General features: G+C 45.2%; 1 protein-coding gene across 4 annotated transcripts in view; it reads right to left on the bottom strand.

Annotated features, from left to right (window-relative positions):
* LOC106588447 (testis-expressed protein 2) overlaps window positions 1-17380 on the bottom strand; it is a 68511-nt gene that overhangs the window by 21217 nt on the left and 29914 nt on the right. For all 4 annotated transcript variants that reach the window (XM_014177481.3, XM_014177461.3, XM_014177491.3 and 1 more), the window contains 6 exons: window positions 10269-11808; window positions 3371-3571; window positions 1876-2200; window positions 1384-1628; window positions 1062-1226; window positions 191-290 (listed from right to left, as the gene is read on the bottom strand). In XM_014177481.3, coding sequence (XP_014032956.1) covers window positions 191-290; window positions 1062-1226; window positions 1384-1628; window positions 1876-2200; window positions 3371-3571; window positions 10269-11783 — 2551 coding nt within the window. In that variant the 5' untranslated portion in view covers window positions 11784-11808. The remainder of the gene's footprint in view (window positions 1-190; window positions 291-1061; window positions 1227-1383; window positions 1629-1875; window positions 2201-3370; window positions 3572-10268; window positions 11809-17380) is intronic.

The following is a 17380-nucleotide window of genomic DNA, read 5'->3' as shown; positions in this document are numbered from 1 at the left end:
GGGGATCAATGGGGCGGTGTGAAGTTGAATTCAACCCTGCTAATAGCACATCGCACAGTGGGAGCCTGGCTGAGCGAGTGTGTGTGTGTGTGTGTGTGTGTTAGTTGCGCAGTATGTGTGTTTGAGTGCGTGTACAAATACAATCCATTGCAGTTTTTCTTCACGGGTAGCACACGTCCAGGGTTCTTACCTTGAAGGTCAACTGAGGGTTTGGAGGCGCCAAGGATTCTGGGAGTGGCCACGCCCATGTCCAGCTCTGTCAGGGTCAGCTCGTTCATGAAGTAGGGGAGCTGGGGAAGAAAGAAACAGTCAAGTAGATGACTGACACACACACACACACACACACACACACACACACACACACACACACACACACCGGTCTGCAGCTGCAGGTGTATAGTAAGTGCAAGTTAGAGGTTGATGGTAACAGGCCACTCATTCACTCCTTCTACATCTCCCACCATCTACCAGTCATTCTCATCTGCCACAAAGGCCCCTATCGACTCCCTCGCGCCGGCTAGCTGAGACAACAAGACTAACAGTCAACATCACCACACGACATTGGGAATAGGACCAGACGAAGGGCTATCGTGGGGCTAGTAACAACCCCAAAGATGAAACATTGGGGATAATCGAAGGACCAGGACACAAAGCAGGGATGGAGAGAGAGAGAGGAATGAGGTTCTCTCTGAACCCAGTGTGGAGTCTCTGAGTCCTGTGGCGGGGCTGCACAGCGGAAGAGGCTGACATTTAGAGTGTGTGTGTGTGTGTCCCTGCAGAGTCGTAAGGATCCACTGTGAGGCATAAGTCCCCTGGTCTCTTTTTATTTGCGTTTTGGCATGGCTCCTTCTCGCTCTCTACCCCTCTTCCCTCCTTCCGAGCCAAATAAACCTCATCTTCTTCATCCCTTATTTTTTTTGCCCTTTGATCTGCTCTGTTGAACCTATGCAGTTCAGTGGTAACAGAATGCAGTACAGATACAACAGTGTAAGAATGCTCTTTTAAACACATGAGCCCTTTGTCACAACAGGGTCATAGATGAGAGGTCAAAGGCCACCCACCCGGATCTTGCTGAGTTTCATCTGGATCTTCTTGGAGACCACGTCGGCCCAGTAGGGCTCGCCCAGGAAGTCCCATGCCACCCGGCCAATCACAGAGTTCACCCAGGCAACAGGCTCCTCCTCCCCCAGCATAACGACAGGGCCAAAGCTGCTGCTGCTCTGCAACTGGTAGGTGGGTACACAAGAAGTGAGATAAATACTAACTTAAGCACAACTGTGTACTGTAATTTGATTTATTTACAGAAATGATGTATAACAGAGTATAGTACAGTAAAAAAAAAAAGAAAAGAGAAAGAAATAAGAGAGGGGGTTGAAGGTACACCTTCTTGCCCGACCCAGGGCTACTCTGTGGACTCTGGACTACGGGACTAGCGGCAGCGATGGGGGTGGCAGTAGCAGTGGCAGTGCCAGTCTCGGGGGGTACCAGGGTGGCCATGTAGACACTGTAGTCCAGTAGGGACTTGGTCTTGGCTGCTATGCCTGCTGTTGAGTCCCTGGTCCTGGGCTGAGATGCTAGCACCTCGTCCAGACTGCTCCGGCTGCTGCTGCGGCTGTGGGAGCTCAAGGCTGCCACAGGGGTCAAAGATCAACAAGATAATAGAATGATGCAGCTGGATCAATATATTGCATGTGCATTATGAAATACTAATGTGGTCTTGCACTTTCCTCAGTCGCTTTCACATTGTCACACAATATTTGTGCAAGCATGCTAGCGCCAGACATGTTGAGTCAAGCGATAACTTCCTGTAAATAACTAGTACGGAACAATGTGTGTGTAAGTGTGTGTGTGTGGCACCTGGATCCATCCACTCACCAGTCTTACTCCCCTGCAGATCAGTGACTCTCTTCATCCCTGTCTTGGAGGGCTTGGAGGCCAACAGGATCCTCCGGTGCCACTCCTCCTTCTCCCTCCCCGTCCGACCAAACAGGTACAGGGTCAGTTCTGGACCACTGGACCTTTTGGCCTCCTCCGTCCCCACGGTCTCCTCTCCTGTGGCTGTGGTTCTCTCGTGTGTGGTTTCGCTGTGGTCACCCTCTGCCTTGGACATGAAGTCGTCCTGCCTGGCCAGCTCGATGCGGATAGGGTACTTCTTGTTCCACACGCGCTTCCTGGCCAGACTCTGGGGCACCAGATAGATCTAAAGAGGGAATAGAATATTTGATTGAGTTGGGTGTGTCTGTGTGGGTCTGATGGGAACTTAAATTGAAGTTGAACTGTAGTGGATATTTTAAATTAACAATGAGGAGAGACAAGGTCAATCACCAATCAGGATATTAACATTATTAAAAACGTATCGATAAAAGGGATCTAGTCACACCACCCACAAAGTGAATAGAGTGAGAGTCCACTGAGTGGATTGAGCCTCTGGGTAATATACTATATAGGTGCAACATCAGAGATGACGTACAACGGTTCCGGACACCAACCCCAAACATCCTGTGTCCCCAAATGCAAAGATCGTGTTGTTTTGTTCAGTACTAAGAACATTTGCTGTTACTTAGTCTCCACCTTGCTAAAAAAGGAACAAGGGAAGATAACAATATCCCCCAAGGACTAACGCACAGACATTGTGGAGACAAGTGATTGGTTCCCCATTACTCACGCCGTCCCCTGGGGCGGCAGGTAGCCTAGTGGTTAGAGCGGTGGGCCAGTAACTGAAAGGCTGCTGGATCAAATCCCCGAGCTGACAAGGTAAAAATCTGTCGTTCTGCCCCAGAACGAGGCAGTTAACCCAATGTTCCCCAGTAGGCCGTCAATGTAAATAAGAATTTGTTCCTAACTGACTTGCCTAGTTACATTTTAAAAATCCCTTCAAATGGTTTGTAATAGGTAAAGACACATATTCACATATGGAAACAATGTTCCCTTCTGAACTCTGCCCTATTCTCTTTTTGATATACTGCTTATCAACAGGGTCATGTGACAGACAAGCCTGACTTCTCCCTTCTCTGGGCCCCCAGGTGACTGAGGCCCATATGAGGGAGGAAGTGCAGCCGCCAACACCAGAGTCCGAAGGGAGACATTCTAATAACAAGAGATCAACAGCTCAATCATATAAGCATATTCTGCAGATAAGACATCTTAAATATCTACGTTACTTAGCGATTTCTCCTTTCTCAAAACCCAAACCTGACACCAAAACCAAGTATACACATCAAGTATATTATATAGTAGATGGTGACACATGTACCAACAACCCCTCCCCGCCCATATCTGATCTTGGGTCAATTTTCCACTTTAATGGTTAAGGTTAGGATTGGGAAGGGGAAGCTGATCCTAGATCTGTACCTAGGGGAAATGCACCCACCTTGCTGTCAGTGAGGTCGTAGATCTTCTGGCTGATATAGGTGACGTCGGGCTTGGGTTCGTTATGCGTGGCCCGCCGGGCGATGTTGCGGTTGGGTGTGGACAGGCGCAGGATGGAGCCCTCCAGTCTCACATACACAGAGTGGGTCAGAGTGGCGTGGTATGTCTCTGGGTCGTAGTTCACTATCTCATTCATCCAGCCCTGCAGGGGGAGATAGAAAAATCAGTCAGGTCAATCAATGGACAAACCAATGGAACAATGAACCAATGACACATTAAACCAATCAATCAATTAACATGTCTACTTTGTATGGCGCAATAAAATTATTTGTACAGTAGACTATACAGTGCATTCGTTAAGTATACTTTTTCAAAACATTTTAGGTTACAGCCTTATTTTAAAATTGATTAAATAGTTTTTTCCCCCTCATTTATCTACACACGATACCCCATAATGACAAAGCAAAAATAGGTTTTTAGAAATGATAAAAAAGTATAAACATTTAAAAACTGAAATATAACATACAGTACCAGTCAAAAGTTTGAACACCTACTCATTCCAGGGTTTTTCTTTATTTTTACTATAATAGTGAAGTCATCAAAACTATGAAAACACATATGGAATCATGTAGTAACCAAATATGTAATATTTTAGATTCTTCAAAGTAGCCACCCTTTGCCTTGATGACAGCTTTGCACACTCTTGGCATCCTCTCAACCAGCTTCATGACATAGTCACCTGGAATGCATTTCAATGAATAGGTGTGCCTTGTTGAAAGTTAATTAGTGGAATTTCTTTCCTTAATGCGTTTGAGCCAAGCAGTTGTGTTGTGACAAGGCAGGGGTGGTATACAGAACATAGACCTACTTGGTAAAAGAACAGCTCAAATAAGCAAAGAGAATAGACAGTCCATCATTACTTTAAGACATGAAGGTCAGTCAATCTGGAAAATCTCAAGAACATTTCAAGTTTCTTCAAGTGCAGCCGTAAAAACCAAGCGCTATGATGAAAGTGTCTCTCATGAGGACCGCCACAGGAAAGGAAGACTCAGAATTCCCACTGCTGCAGAGGATAAGTTCATTAGAGCTGCACCTCAGATTGCAGCCCAAATAAATGCTACAGAGTTCAAGTAACAGACACATCTCAACATCAACTGTTCAGAGGAGACTGCGTGAATCAGGCCTTCATGGTTGAATTGCTGCAAAGAAACCACTACTAAAGGACACCAATAATAAGATGACTTGCTTGGGCCAAGAAACACGAGTAATGGACATTAGACTGGTGGAAATATGTCCTTTGGTCCGATGTGTCCAAATTTGCGATTTTTGGTTCCAATCGCAGTGTCTTTGTGAGACGCAGAGTAAGTGAACAGATGATCTCTGCATGTGTGGTTCCCACCATGAAGCATGGAGGAGCTGTGATGGTGTGGGGGTGCTTTGCTGGTGACACTGCTAGTGGTTTATTTAGAATTAAAAAGGTTCACTTAACCAGCATGGCTACCACAGCATTCTGCAGCGATACACCATCCCATCTGGTTTGCGCTCTTAGTGGGACTGTCATTTGTTTTTCAATGGGACAATGACCAAAACACACCTCCAGGCTGTGTAAGGGCTGTTTGACCAAGGAGTGATTGACTGCTACATCAGGTGACTTGCCTCCATAATCACCCGACCTCAACCCAATTGAGATGGTTTGGGATGAGTTGGACCGCAGAGTGAAGGAAAAGCAGCCAACAAGTGCTCAGCATATGTAGGAACTCCTTCAAAACGGTTGGAAAAGCTTTCCTCATGAAGCTGGTTGAGAGTATGCCAAGAGTGTGCAAAGCTGTCATCAAGGCAAAGGGTGGCTACTTTGAAGAAACTAAAATCAAAAATATTTTTGATTTGTTTAACACTTTTTTGGATATGACATGATGCCATCTGTGTTACTTCATTGTTTGATGTCTTCACTATTATTCTACAATGTAGAAAATATTAAAAATAAAGAAAACCCTTGAATGAGTAGGTGTGTCCAAACTTTTGACTGGTACTGTAAGTATTCAGACCCTTTACTCATACTTTGCTGAAGCACCTTTAGCAGCTATTAAAGCCTCGAGTCTTCCTGGGTATGACGCTACAAGCTTGGCACACATATTTGGCAAGTTTTTCCCATTCTCTCTGCAGATCGTCTCAAGCTCTATCAGATTGGAAGGGGAGAGTAGCTGCACAGCTATTTTTGGGTCTCTCCAGAGATGTTTGATCGGGTTCAAGTCCAGGCTCTGGCTGGGCCACTCAAGGACATTCAGAGACTTGTCCCGAAGCCACTCCTCCGTTGTCTTAGCTGTGTGCTTTGGGTAATTGTCCTGTTGGAAGGTGAACCTTTTCCTCAGTCTGAGGTTCTGAGCGCTCTGGAGCAGGTTTTCATCAAGGATCTCTCAAGGTACTTTTCTCCATTCATCTTTCTCTTGATCCTGACTAGTCTCCCAGTCCCTGCCACTGAAAAACATGTTGCCCCCGCCATGCTTCACCATAGGGATGGTGCCAGGTTTCCTCCAGGCATGACACCTGGCATTCGAGGCCAAAGAGTTCAATCTTGGTTTCATCAGACCAGAGAATCTTGTTTCTCATGGTGTGAGAGTCCTTTGGGTGCCTTTTGGCAAATGCCAAACGGGCTTTCATGTGCCTTTTACTGAGGAGTGGCTTCCGTCTGGCCACTCTACCATAAAGGCCTGACTGGTGGAGTGCTGCAGAGATGGTTGTCCTTCTGGAAAGTTCTCCCATCTCCACAGAGGAACTCTAGAACGGTCAGTGACCATCAGGTTCTTGGTCACGTCGCTGACCAAGGCCCCTCTCCCCCGATTGCTCAGTTTGCCCGGGCGGCCAGCTCTAGAAAGAGTCTTGGTGGTTCCAAACTTCTTCCAATTAAGAATGATTGAAGCCAGTGTGTTCTTGGGGACCTTCAATGCTTCAATGGTACACTTCCCTAGATCTGTGCCTTGACACAATCCTGTTGTGGAGCGCTAAGGCCAATTCCTTTGGTTTTTGCTCTGACATGCACTGTCAACTATGGGACCTTATATTGACAGGTGTGTGCCTTTCCAAATCATGTCCAATCAATTTAAATGTACCACAGGTGGTCTCCAATAAAGTTGTAGAAACATCTCAAGGATAAAAATGGAAACAGGGTGCGTCTGAGCTCAATTACAAGTCTAAGTTCTGTTTTTTTATATTTAATACATTTGTCATTTTGGGGTATTGTGTGTAGACTGATGAGAAAAATGTATAATTTTATCCATTTTAGAATTAGGCTGTAACGTAACAAAATTGGGAAAAAGTCAAGGGGTCTGAATAATTTCGGAATGCACTGTATGAACCTTCTGTACTGCTGAACCCTTCCGGAAAGACACTACAATGATTTTAGGCACCTGATAAAGCAAATTAATGTTAAATGCATGAACATCTGATTCCGTCTATGTATAGAAACTAAATCACAATCATTGTGTCAAAATTGAGATCACAACTCCTGTGTTGGTAAAAAATGGTCAAGAACATATGGATCAGAAGGATTTGGTAATGCTCATAGTAGGCTGTTGAGAAGTATGATGCATGTCTTGCCAATAGACCTGAGTCAATCATTTCATTGTCTCTTTGACTTAGCAGATAGCCATTCAGCTCCTTTCCTGGGTTTGTTTGCGTTCTCATTTCAATTTATGAACAGGCAATATGTATTAAAATGAAAACCCAGTCTTTTTGTCAACCCATGTTTGTAGTTAGACCAAAATGATGTAGTGGGTGGGTCAAAAAGTCATAATTTGTTTTTGAAAAATAGCTTCCAAACATATTTGGTGTTGAGGTCAATTATAAAACTTTATGGTAGAAAATGAACTGTGTTGATTTATCTAGCTGTATTTTCCTCCTAAATTACTTATGCTGGCTTAGACTGCATCCTGTGTGTGTGTGTGTGTGTCTCTTCTAATGTCACTGCTACCAACAGGTTCATTAAACTACTAGGCCTAATCAAATCTAAGGGGTGGAAAGTCGGTCTAAATCCCTGGACATGCCCTATGTGCCACAGACGGGACCAGTAACTTCTAAAATGCTTAACCTTCAAAAGAACGGTGATGCCATCACAGATTCAAACACACAACAATCCACGACTTGACCACAACCCTGACGGTCTGCACTGTGGGTTAGGTATAGTGATGATTGAAACTGGTTGCTCCTAGTGGCTATCATCGCTTTTACCACCAGTGTTCACGTTCTTTAATTCCAACATGTGTAGAGAAATATTGCACCACTGGTTTAGCCTTGAACCCCTAATAAAAATCCTAATCCGACGGCAGTAGATTGAAGAGGATAGTAAAATCGCGACAGCAGTCATCTAGTAACGTGCTGCCTCCTCGTCGGCTGAGTCTGAAGTAGTGCACTATATTAGGGAATAGGGTGCCATTTAGGATGCAACAACCCTCCAGTCTCATCTCGCCCCTTCCTCTTCACAGAGATCACGACGGCCCCTAGAGCTTTGCCATCACAGACACAACAAGTCTCCTGCAGGAAACTTGATATCGGCCTAGATGTGCTGGTTCTATTGCTCCCACAGCTAGACATGAAGAGAGGGAGATGGGAGAGAATGACAGAAATAAAGACAGAAAAAAGAGAGTAGGAGACAGAGAGGGCCATGTGAGAGAATAAGAGAGAAAGAGAGCGAGAGACAGAAAGAGCGAGAGAGAAGACACTTGTCACCAAATTCTCATATTAGTCCTGAACAAAGCCTATCCCCTTTGTATCCATAACACCACCATTCACTGTCCCTTTGACTGACAAGGCCAAGCCCAGGACAGTAAAGCCTGACAGTTAATGTGTTTGTGTGCTGCCTGCTGGTGATGTTATCATCAGCTTTCCAATATGTGGGGGTCAAACAAGACAGTGAACCCTCTCCATTATATTGTGACTGACCGACTGGCTTTCGTTGACAGTCCAGAGGTGACATCATTTGGGAGGAGGGCCACGAGATATGGGGTGACCACTCTACCACAGGGTCTGCTACTGCTTGGCAAGCTATGGAGGGCATTAGCAGTGAAGAGAAAGTAGGCTAACAGGCTTTGAGTATGATATACAGCCACAGTGGCTATGGTCTGTCTGATCCATTTGAGTGCTAATGCTGCTAAATGCACTGCTGGCTTCCCTCAGGTAATTTATTGTCTATTAGCGCTAACAATGGAGGATGAGGTATATTTGCCTCGGAGCCTCGCTCTTTTGTTCCCTCTGACATCAAAGCGGTGAGAGAGTCGAAGCGTGGACGATCTCATTTAATGCTCAAATAGGCGTATTTCTTCTCTGAATGGCACTTTATGTGGGCTGTCACAATAGTCGTCTGTATTTGTCTAGAGGAGAGACTAGTCAGGAGACTAGAAGAGGATAATATAAGAGGCTGTGACAGGATGCTAGCAGATACCCATACACTTCAAGTCATTGCGCTAACGTTAGTTAGCATTGGTTCGCAAAACTACCTCTAACTTCCTTCATACTGGACACAGACATATAAATGGTATCCACTAGTTCATCTGACTCTGGGAAAGTAGATACATGGCCTCATTGCTAAAATCCTAGAGTATGACTTTAAGCCAGTCACAGATCATGATGGGTGCTGAAACGTTGTACAGGTAAACTGCCAAAATAAAGGAAACTTGAGTAAATGAAGGATAAAGTACATTTAAAGCAGGTGCTGCCAACACAGGTGAGGTTCCTGAGTTAATTAAGAAATTAACGTCCCATCATGCTTAGTGTCACATATAAAAATCCCCTTTTGCCCATTATTTTGGCTACAATATCTAGACGAGATCTCAGTGACTTTGAAAGAGGGGTTTCAAAGGAGCATAGGTGTCTGTGTGCGTCTCAGTCAGCAGATCTCAACCCAACACTTATGGGAGATTCTGGAGCGGCACCAATAAAACACCAAATGATGGAATTTCTCCTGTAAGAATGGTGTTGCATCCCTCCAATAGAGTTCCAGACTTGTAGAATCTATGCCAAGGTGCATTGAAACTGTTCTGGTGGCTCATGTTGGCCCAACGCCCTATTAAGACACTTTGGTGGTGTGTCCTTTAGTTTGGCAGTTACATGTAGGTGATCAGTCAGTAATAAAAGATACCTGATCTAGGCCTACTTCATGGTGCCCTTAAAATTAGGGTTGCATAATTCCCAAAGTTCACAGCTTTTTAAGAAGTCCCAGTTGGAGGATTCCTGGAATTAGGAGGGAATAAGTAGGGAGGAAATCCTCCAGCTGGGACTTCTGAAAAATCTGAGAACATTGGACATATTTTAAGGTGCTTTTATGAAAACAGTACTGCACAGCAGGAGCTAAAATAATAATTCGTCGCAATTAAGACCAGGCTACAAGATGGTCACCCGGCTTCTTCTTAAAAATGTACAATGAACACCAATGGGATCAAGGCTATTGAATTACAGGTCAACCTTGAGAAATCGATCTCTAATGGTCGGTCTAAAGCAGCTTTTCTCTGATAACACAAGTATTGGGAAAGTTCAACGTGATACCTTACCACAGCAGGTCTCATTGTTAACGAACAGAAATCTGGCCATTAGCTAAGTAATAATAACATGGTCTTATGAATCTTTCATTTTTGGGGCTGTGTTCAGCACCACTGCCTATTCGTGTGACCATAGATTTTTCGCATATCTTCAGTTAATTGGTTTTACAGTGATTTCAAACCTCTCCTCAGCGATCCCCAGCCTGTCCAATGAATTTGCTCTATTCCAGAGCTAGCACTACTGATTCCACTTCTCAACTAATCATTAAGCCCTCGTTTAGTGAATCAGGAGTGGTAGTTCCAGGGTACAACTCAATTGTGAAACATCTGGGGGTCCCTGAAGAGGGGTTAGAAGATCATGGAGTTCCTCACCTTGAAGATGCTTGGCTCTTTGATGCCCAGCTGGGCCATGTTCCTCAGCTTCCCCTGGTGTCTGGGATGTCTGGTGCGATTGCCAGAAGGCTTGGGTCCGGCCAACCACACCACAGCGATAGCTAGCATGAACCCTAGTCCCACTCCCAGCAGCATACCCCCAACGTAGGTGGGCAGGGGCAACACGAAGTACCCGTAGACCAGCGCTGTGATGATGATCAGGGTGTAGTGTGGAATGCTGGATGGCAGATCTTCTCCCTCTGACTTGTCGTTACTGCATAGTTCCGGACTGCCACTAGGCGGCAGTTTGACTTGGCTACATGTATTGTCTGTTGTGTCTCCATAATCCCCCTCGATATCCTCAAAGTCCTCACTAGACAGGATGCAGAAGTCCTCATCCTCCAGCTTGGCCAGGCCTGACATGGAGCACTTGTCCAGGCTGAGAGAGGCGGAAGCGGTGGAAGACATTTTAGGACTTCTGGTGTCAGAGGTGGGATTTGGAGAGCTGGCTCCGTTTCCGGTTCCCTCGGACTCCCAGTCGTCCCCGGTTTCCTCCTCCTTGATGCTGTAGTTGTTGTTTCTCTCCGGTTGGCCGTTGTTGAGGGAGGCCAGGCAGGTGAGCTCCGAAGCACTGGACAAGTGCGCTTTTGACCGAAAGGCACTGCTGCCAATGCCTCCACTCTTGTCCTCCATGATCTTATTGAACAGCTGGAGAGGCTCGTAGATGGCCTCGGAGAAACGGCGCTTAGTGTCCTCGATGCTCGCCTCCACGGACGCCTTAAAGAAGTTGCGGCTGTCTGGGGAGGTGAGCGTCGAGGAGGGGGCAGTCTTGGAGTCACCCCCGGCAACGACGCCTACTGGGGCACGGGACTGCGTGAACTGCTTGAAGAGGTGCAGGTTGAGGCGGGAGTCCGAGAGGCGGTAGGGCGAGGAGGAGGAGGAAGGGGGGGATTCCTGGCAGGTGTCAGAGAGTGACTTGACCAGGGTTTTCATCAGGTGGCGGTGGCGCACGGAAGTGGGGGAGATGGAGACATTTTCAGAAGGCTCAATGATGTCAGAGGATAGAGACTTGACCAGGCTGAAGAAAGGTTTGTCGCTAGACTTGGAGGTGGATTTGGAGGTGGTGGTAGGGGAAGGAGAGGAGCTTTTCAGTTCAGAGGGTAATGTGGAGGTGATGGAGCTTTGAGGACCAGTTGAGGACAACATAGGCAGAACTGCAGCCTGAGCCTCAGAGTCCAACCCGGCTCCATCAAGGATCAGATCCTCGCTGGCCTCCAGGGCCGTCACAATGGCTGGGTCCTTTATGGGTCCAGCAGGGGGAAGAGGAGAGGACACAACTGCCGCATAGAGCTCCTCTTCCTCCTCCTCCTCCTCGCCCAGGGGCGAGAAGTGGATGGTGATGGACTTCCGGGACAGCGAGCCCTGGACGTGGAGCTTGGGCATGGCTGGCGGCCGTGAGGCTGAGGGAGGAGGAGCTTTGGCGGTGTCTGCATGGCTACTGTCGCAGCTGGCCATCGCAGTGCTCCTGCTGGGTCAGAGCCTAGGGAGATAGACAGGGAGAGGGCAAAGGTTACACACATCCCCATACTGTATCGTCGCCAAACAAACTCCCAACTACAAACAGAGTATATGGCGTTAAATGGGTATTAATATTATTGACCACACACAGCCCTACGCAAATACAAACACATGAACCTACACAAACAGGAGGGCAATGATAGACATGTAGGCGATTTAATCCACGATGTCCCCATAGTGTGTCATTATCGAACAACCTCAACTCAGCCAGAACAAAGAATGGTTTCAACAATGGGCATTAGAGTGTTAAATCGAGGTTTGGAGAAGGAACCTACTCCAATAGCAGGACAAGAAGGCGTATCACTAAGCAATTAACAAAAAGTTAATCAAGCAGTTACAGTAGCCGATTCCTATGAGAAGGCCCCTATAATATCCTTATTGAAAGCAGGGCCAAATCAATGAGGGGAAATTTAATTAAGCCCTTAAAGACTTCCCCTGGCTGAGCCCTGTCCTTTATAGGGGATGAGTCCAACACAGCTCTTACAGGAAACCCACAGTGTCCTGACAAGCATTTCCACCACACTGAGGGACCAGCTGGCTTGCAGGGCTGGTGAAAGAGAACCTACAATAACACTCTGGAGGCCGATACTATGTCCTAGTCTCTGGGTGGCTAATGCTGAAATCATGGCTACTATAGCAATGATCAAATGGGAGCAAAATCACAAGGCGATCCCTATAAAATGGCACTGAATCGATCGTAAGAGTCTACAATATCACAAGAATACAAGAAGCAAGGAAGATTAGAAGGTAGCCTAATAAACGAAGACAGGGAATGGTAGAGTCGTCAAAATCAATGCAGGCTTTCCTGGAAGTTACCAAGTTGACATGAATGCATGGCTATATGGATGAATAGATGACTGCATGGTTATCTGAATATGAAATCACCGTTTCCCATTCCCAGACGGAGTGAGTGGGAGAGAAAAGGTTGAGCGGGTAGAGGCTGACAGAATGCCATGCTGTGTCTATCTGTGCTTGTTCAGCGTCAGCCTTCCCAGCAGGCCGATAACCCCACCCACACATAGTGATTATAACCCCACTGTGACACCACCAGGTGAGAGACTAACACACACACACACACACACACACACATCATATGAAAGCATTCAAATGTGTGGGTGACACACTATTCCTCCTTTTCTGGGTCTTTCTCTCACATGCTCACACACACACCCCTCAGAGCAATACATAAAATGCCTGACTAATTATTTGAAGATAAATAAATCCTTTATAAAGGAGAAAGTGGAACTTGTTTGAAGCTTGTTGACGGTAATAGAAACAAAGTGGGATGGAGTGTACTCTCTGTGCTTGCCACAAAACGGGAACAAGCACTTTCACAACAAGCTATGAGGGACCAAAATATCCACATAACGAGACTGTTCCATCTAGGCTTAATCTCAAAGCTGTAATTCTGGGAATGGATTGAACAGTGTGGGACAGAGTGACATTTGGGACTGGTGTCTAGCTGGTTCATCATATGCCACAGGGTTCAATTCTTGGGCCGACTCTTTTCTCTGTATACATCAATGATGTCGCTCTTGCTGCTGGTGATTCTCTGATCCACCTCTACGCAGACGACACCATTCTGTATATTTCTGGTCCTTCTTTAGACACTGTGTTAACTACCCTCCAGACGAGCTTCAATGCCATACAACTCGCCTTCTGTGGCCTCCAACTGCTCTTAAATACAAGTAAAACTAAATGCATGCTCCTCAACCGATCGCTGCCTGCACCTGCCCGCCCTGGACGGTTCTGATTTAGAATATGTGGACAACTACAAATACCTAGGTGTCTGGTTAGACTGTAAACTCTCCTTCCAGACTCACATCAAACATCTCCAATCCAAAGTTGAATCTAGAATTGGCTTCCTATTTCACAACAAAGCATCTTTCACTCATGCTGCCAAACATACCCTCGTAAAACTGACCATCCTACCGATCCTCGACTTCGGCGATGTCATATACAAAATAGCCTCCAATACCTTACTCAATAAATTGGATGCAGTCTATCACAGTACCATCCGTTTTGTCACCAAAGCCCCATATACTACCCACCACTGCGACCTGTACGCTCTCGTTGGCTGGCCCTCGCTTCATACTCGTCGCCAAACCCACAGTTCCCCCTTATCTCAGCTCGCTAGTCACCATAGCAGCACCCAACTGTAGCACGCGCTCCAGCAGGTATATCTCTCTGGTCACCCCCAAAGCCAATTCCTCCTTCGGCCGTCTCTCCTTCCAGTTCTCTGCTGCCAATGACTGGAACGAACTACAAAAATCTCTAAAACTGGAAACACTTATCTTCCTCACTAGCTTTAAGCACCAGCTGTCAGAGCAGCTCACAGATTACTGCACCTGTACATAGCCCATCTATAATTTAGCCCGAACTACTACCTCTTCCCCTACTGTATTTATTTTGCTCCTTTGCACCATATTCCACTACAAATCTACCATTCCAGTGTTTTACTTGCTATATTGTATTTACTTTGCCACCATGGCCTTTTTTGCCTTTACCTCCCTTATCTCACCTCATTTGCTCACTTTGTATATAGACTTATTTTTCTACTATATTATTGACTGTATGTTTGTTTTACACCATGTGTAACTCTGTGTTGTTGTATGTGTCAAACGGCTTGCTTTATCTTGGCCAGGTCGCAAATGTAAATGAGAACTTGTTCTCAACTTGCCTACATGGTTAAATAAAGGTGAAATAAAATAAAAAATAAATATGACCCTTGGTCTGGATGTCGATAGAGAGCAAACGGTGAGGTCATCATCCAGCCCACACATGACAACGCACAACACAGGCTTGTCTTATGACTGCTAGTGTCATTGACCATAAACAAGAGACGTTGTTTTGGAAATAATGGCAAGCAAGTGATTAAACAATGGATGGGGAATCCATACTGGGTATTCAACTGTGTAGAATGGATCAAACACAGGCTACCTTTAGCCTATAGGTAGGATAGTCATACTGGAATGACAACCATACCCTTGGCATGATAGCATAAACAGTTATGTTTGTGCTATCCTTTAACGAATATAGTCTGTCCTTATCTCAAGCTTCCTAGGCTTTATCCTTTAACTGTATACCTTTACATGGTTCAATGATCATTTAACCATTATTATAGCAATAGACCCTGGGCAATGGTCTCCGAGTGATGTAACAAGGCGAATGGTGATGTTTCCACTAGGCTAAGACGCTACGACTGCGTGCGTCACATGACCACAGTATCCCACTTACAGTCACAAGAGAAGTCACGGAGAGAGTGCTCATCCAATTAATAAGCCTAGACTGGGTTTCGTCTATGGTACAAACTAAAAGGGATGGAGATCGCTTTGGAAGCCAGGTTAACAAGGTACTGTTTAGACACTTGTGCTTGTTATCAGCCCTAGTTGTCAGGTGACATCTCTGGAAGTGACCAACGGAACAGCTCTAGAAGTTACATGTAAACACAGATCTAAGATCAGCTTACCCTCCTCTATTCATAGCCTTAATCATTTAGAAGGGAGAAAGCAAAACTGACCTCATGTCAGCATATACTGTAGGCCTCTGGGCAAATGGTCCTACTTCAATGAAACCAGTGAGTCGATGAGCAGGGGCAGCTCAATCACACGTCGCACAATGATGATGTAGTAGGCCTAAGGCCTCACTTATGGGAAGAAGGGTATTAGGCCTAAAGATATAGGCCTATCTCAGTGCCTAGGACAAAAACACGGTTTAACTTATTCTGTATGAGAGATAGTCTAGAACTGCAACCAACACAACCCCCTCAATATTCAGCCATTTAAAGACAGTGACACGGTTGAAACATGACCTTTACAACATGACAGTGAAAGCCATTACCACTTCAAACCCGTTTGACGGTTATTACATTACGACTGTAGTTAACTTCAAAGGGGTTGTCTGACAGCAGCCTAGGCTACATAATGGATCTGTTCTCGTGTAACGCTTGATTAGGCCAGCGCTTGAATTGCACGATTAACATTTTTCAACGGGAAATGGTTAACAAAACAGTGGTGGAAAGCCTTGCCATTAGCATCAATGCAAATGTGGATTTACATTTAAAAAACTGTGTTTCAGAAAGAGATAAGAGGGGGTGCATGATAGAGCATTGAGAGCAATGCAAGTGCCATATTTAGATAAGTCCAGACATTGAGCAATGGTTTTGGAGAGAGCAAGTCTTCCGAAGGTGAAATGGACACCTACTATGGCCCTCCAGCATGCACACACAAGCACAGTTTAACAGTTTTTTTTTCTTCCATTTTTTCCATTTAACCTTTAATTAAGTAGGCAAGTCAGTTAAGAACAAATTCTTATTCACAATGACGGCCTAGGAACAGTATCCCACTTACAGTCACAAGAGAAGTCACGGAGAGAGTGCTCATCCAATTAATAAGCCTAGACTGCATTGCTCAGGGGCAGAACAGATTTTTACCTTGTCAGCTTAGGGATTCGATCTAGCAAACTTTCGGTTACTGGTCCAAAGCTCTAACCACTAGGCTACCTGCCACCTCAACCGTTGCATGCATACCGTGCACTAGGGCTGCACAATTAAATTGCAATATTGACATGTCGCAAGAGGCTGATTTTCTTTTACAACATTAATGTAACAAGGGTCCCCTGGGATACTGACCAACACTTTGGTTCCTACCCTGTCACAACAACTTTTACTCTACCTGTTTTTTCCATTAGTTGCCATGCCAAACACCAACCATAGAAATTAAATTAGGTTTCTGATTCTGATTCCAACAGTTCACCAAAGTGTTTCGAACTAAATCGCAACTAAAATCACAAATCTCAATATTTGGTTAACAAAAACATGGCAATTTGATTATTTTCACATATTGTGCAGCCCTACATTATGCGCACGAGTTAACAATACACATACAAGCAGACACAGGCAAACATGCACATACCTGTAGGCTAAACACAAGGTGTGGTCAAAGTGCTGCTCTTAGGTCAGTATAATTTCTACTCTGCTGTTCTCCCGCTCACAGCTACAGACAGAGAGCCGCTGATCTGAGATCAGCTTCCTTCCCTCAATAAATAATGCATGATTTCAGCAGACTGACAGATTGTTATGGATTGGTCTTGGCTGCTAAACGCTGCTCTCTGTGCCTCTGCAGGAGAAGTTGGTTTAATGAAGGAAAAGAATGGAGGAATGTCAAATCAAATCACATTTTATTTGTCACATACACGTGTTTAGCAGATGTGATTGCGAAATGCTTGTGCTTCTAGTTCCGACAGTGCAGCAATATCTGACAAGTAATATCTAACAATTTCACAACATATAGCCAATACACAAATCTAAGAAAAGGAATAGAATTAAGAATATATACATATATGTACGAGCAATATCAGAGCAGCATAGACTAAGACATAGTAGAATAGAATATAGTATATACACATATGAGATGAGTAACGCAGGATATGTAAACATTATTAAAGTGACTAGTGTTCCATTTATTAAAAGTGGCCAATGATTTCAAGTCTGTAGGTAGGCAGCCGCCTCTCTGTGCTAGTGATGGCTATTTAAC

The sequence above is a fragment of the Salmo salar genome, chromosome 02 (genome assembly GCF_965601325.2).
Source record: "Salmo salar chromosome 02, fSalSal1, whole genome shotgun sequence".
Taxonomy (NCBI): domain Eukaryota; kingdom Metazoa; phylum Chordata; class Actinopteri; order Salmoniformes; family Salmonidae; genus Salmo; species Salmo salar.
This window is presented reverse-complemented; position numbering and strand designations above follow the sequence as displayed.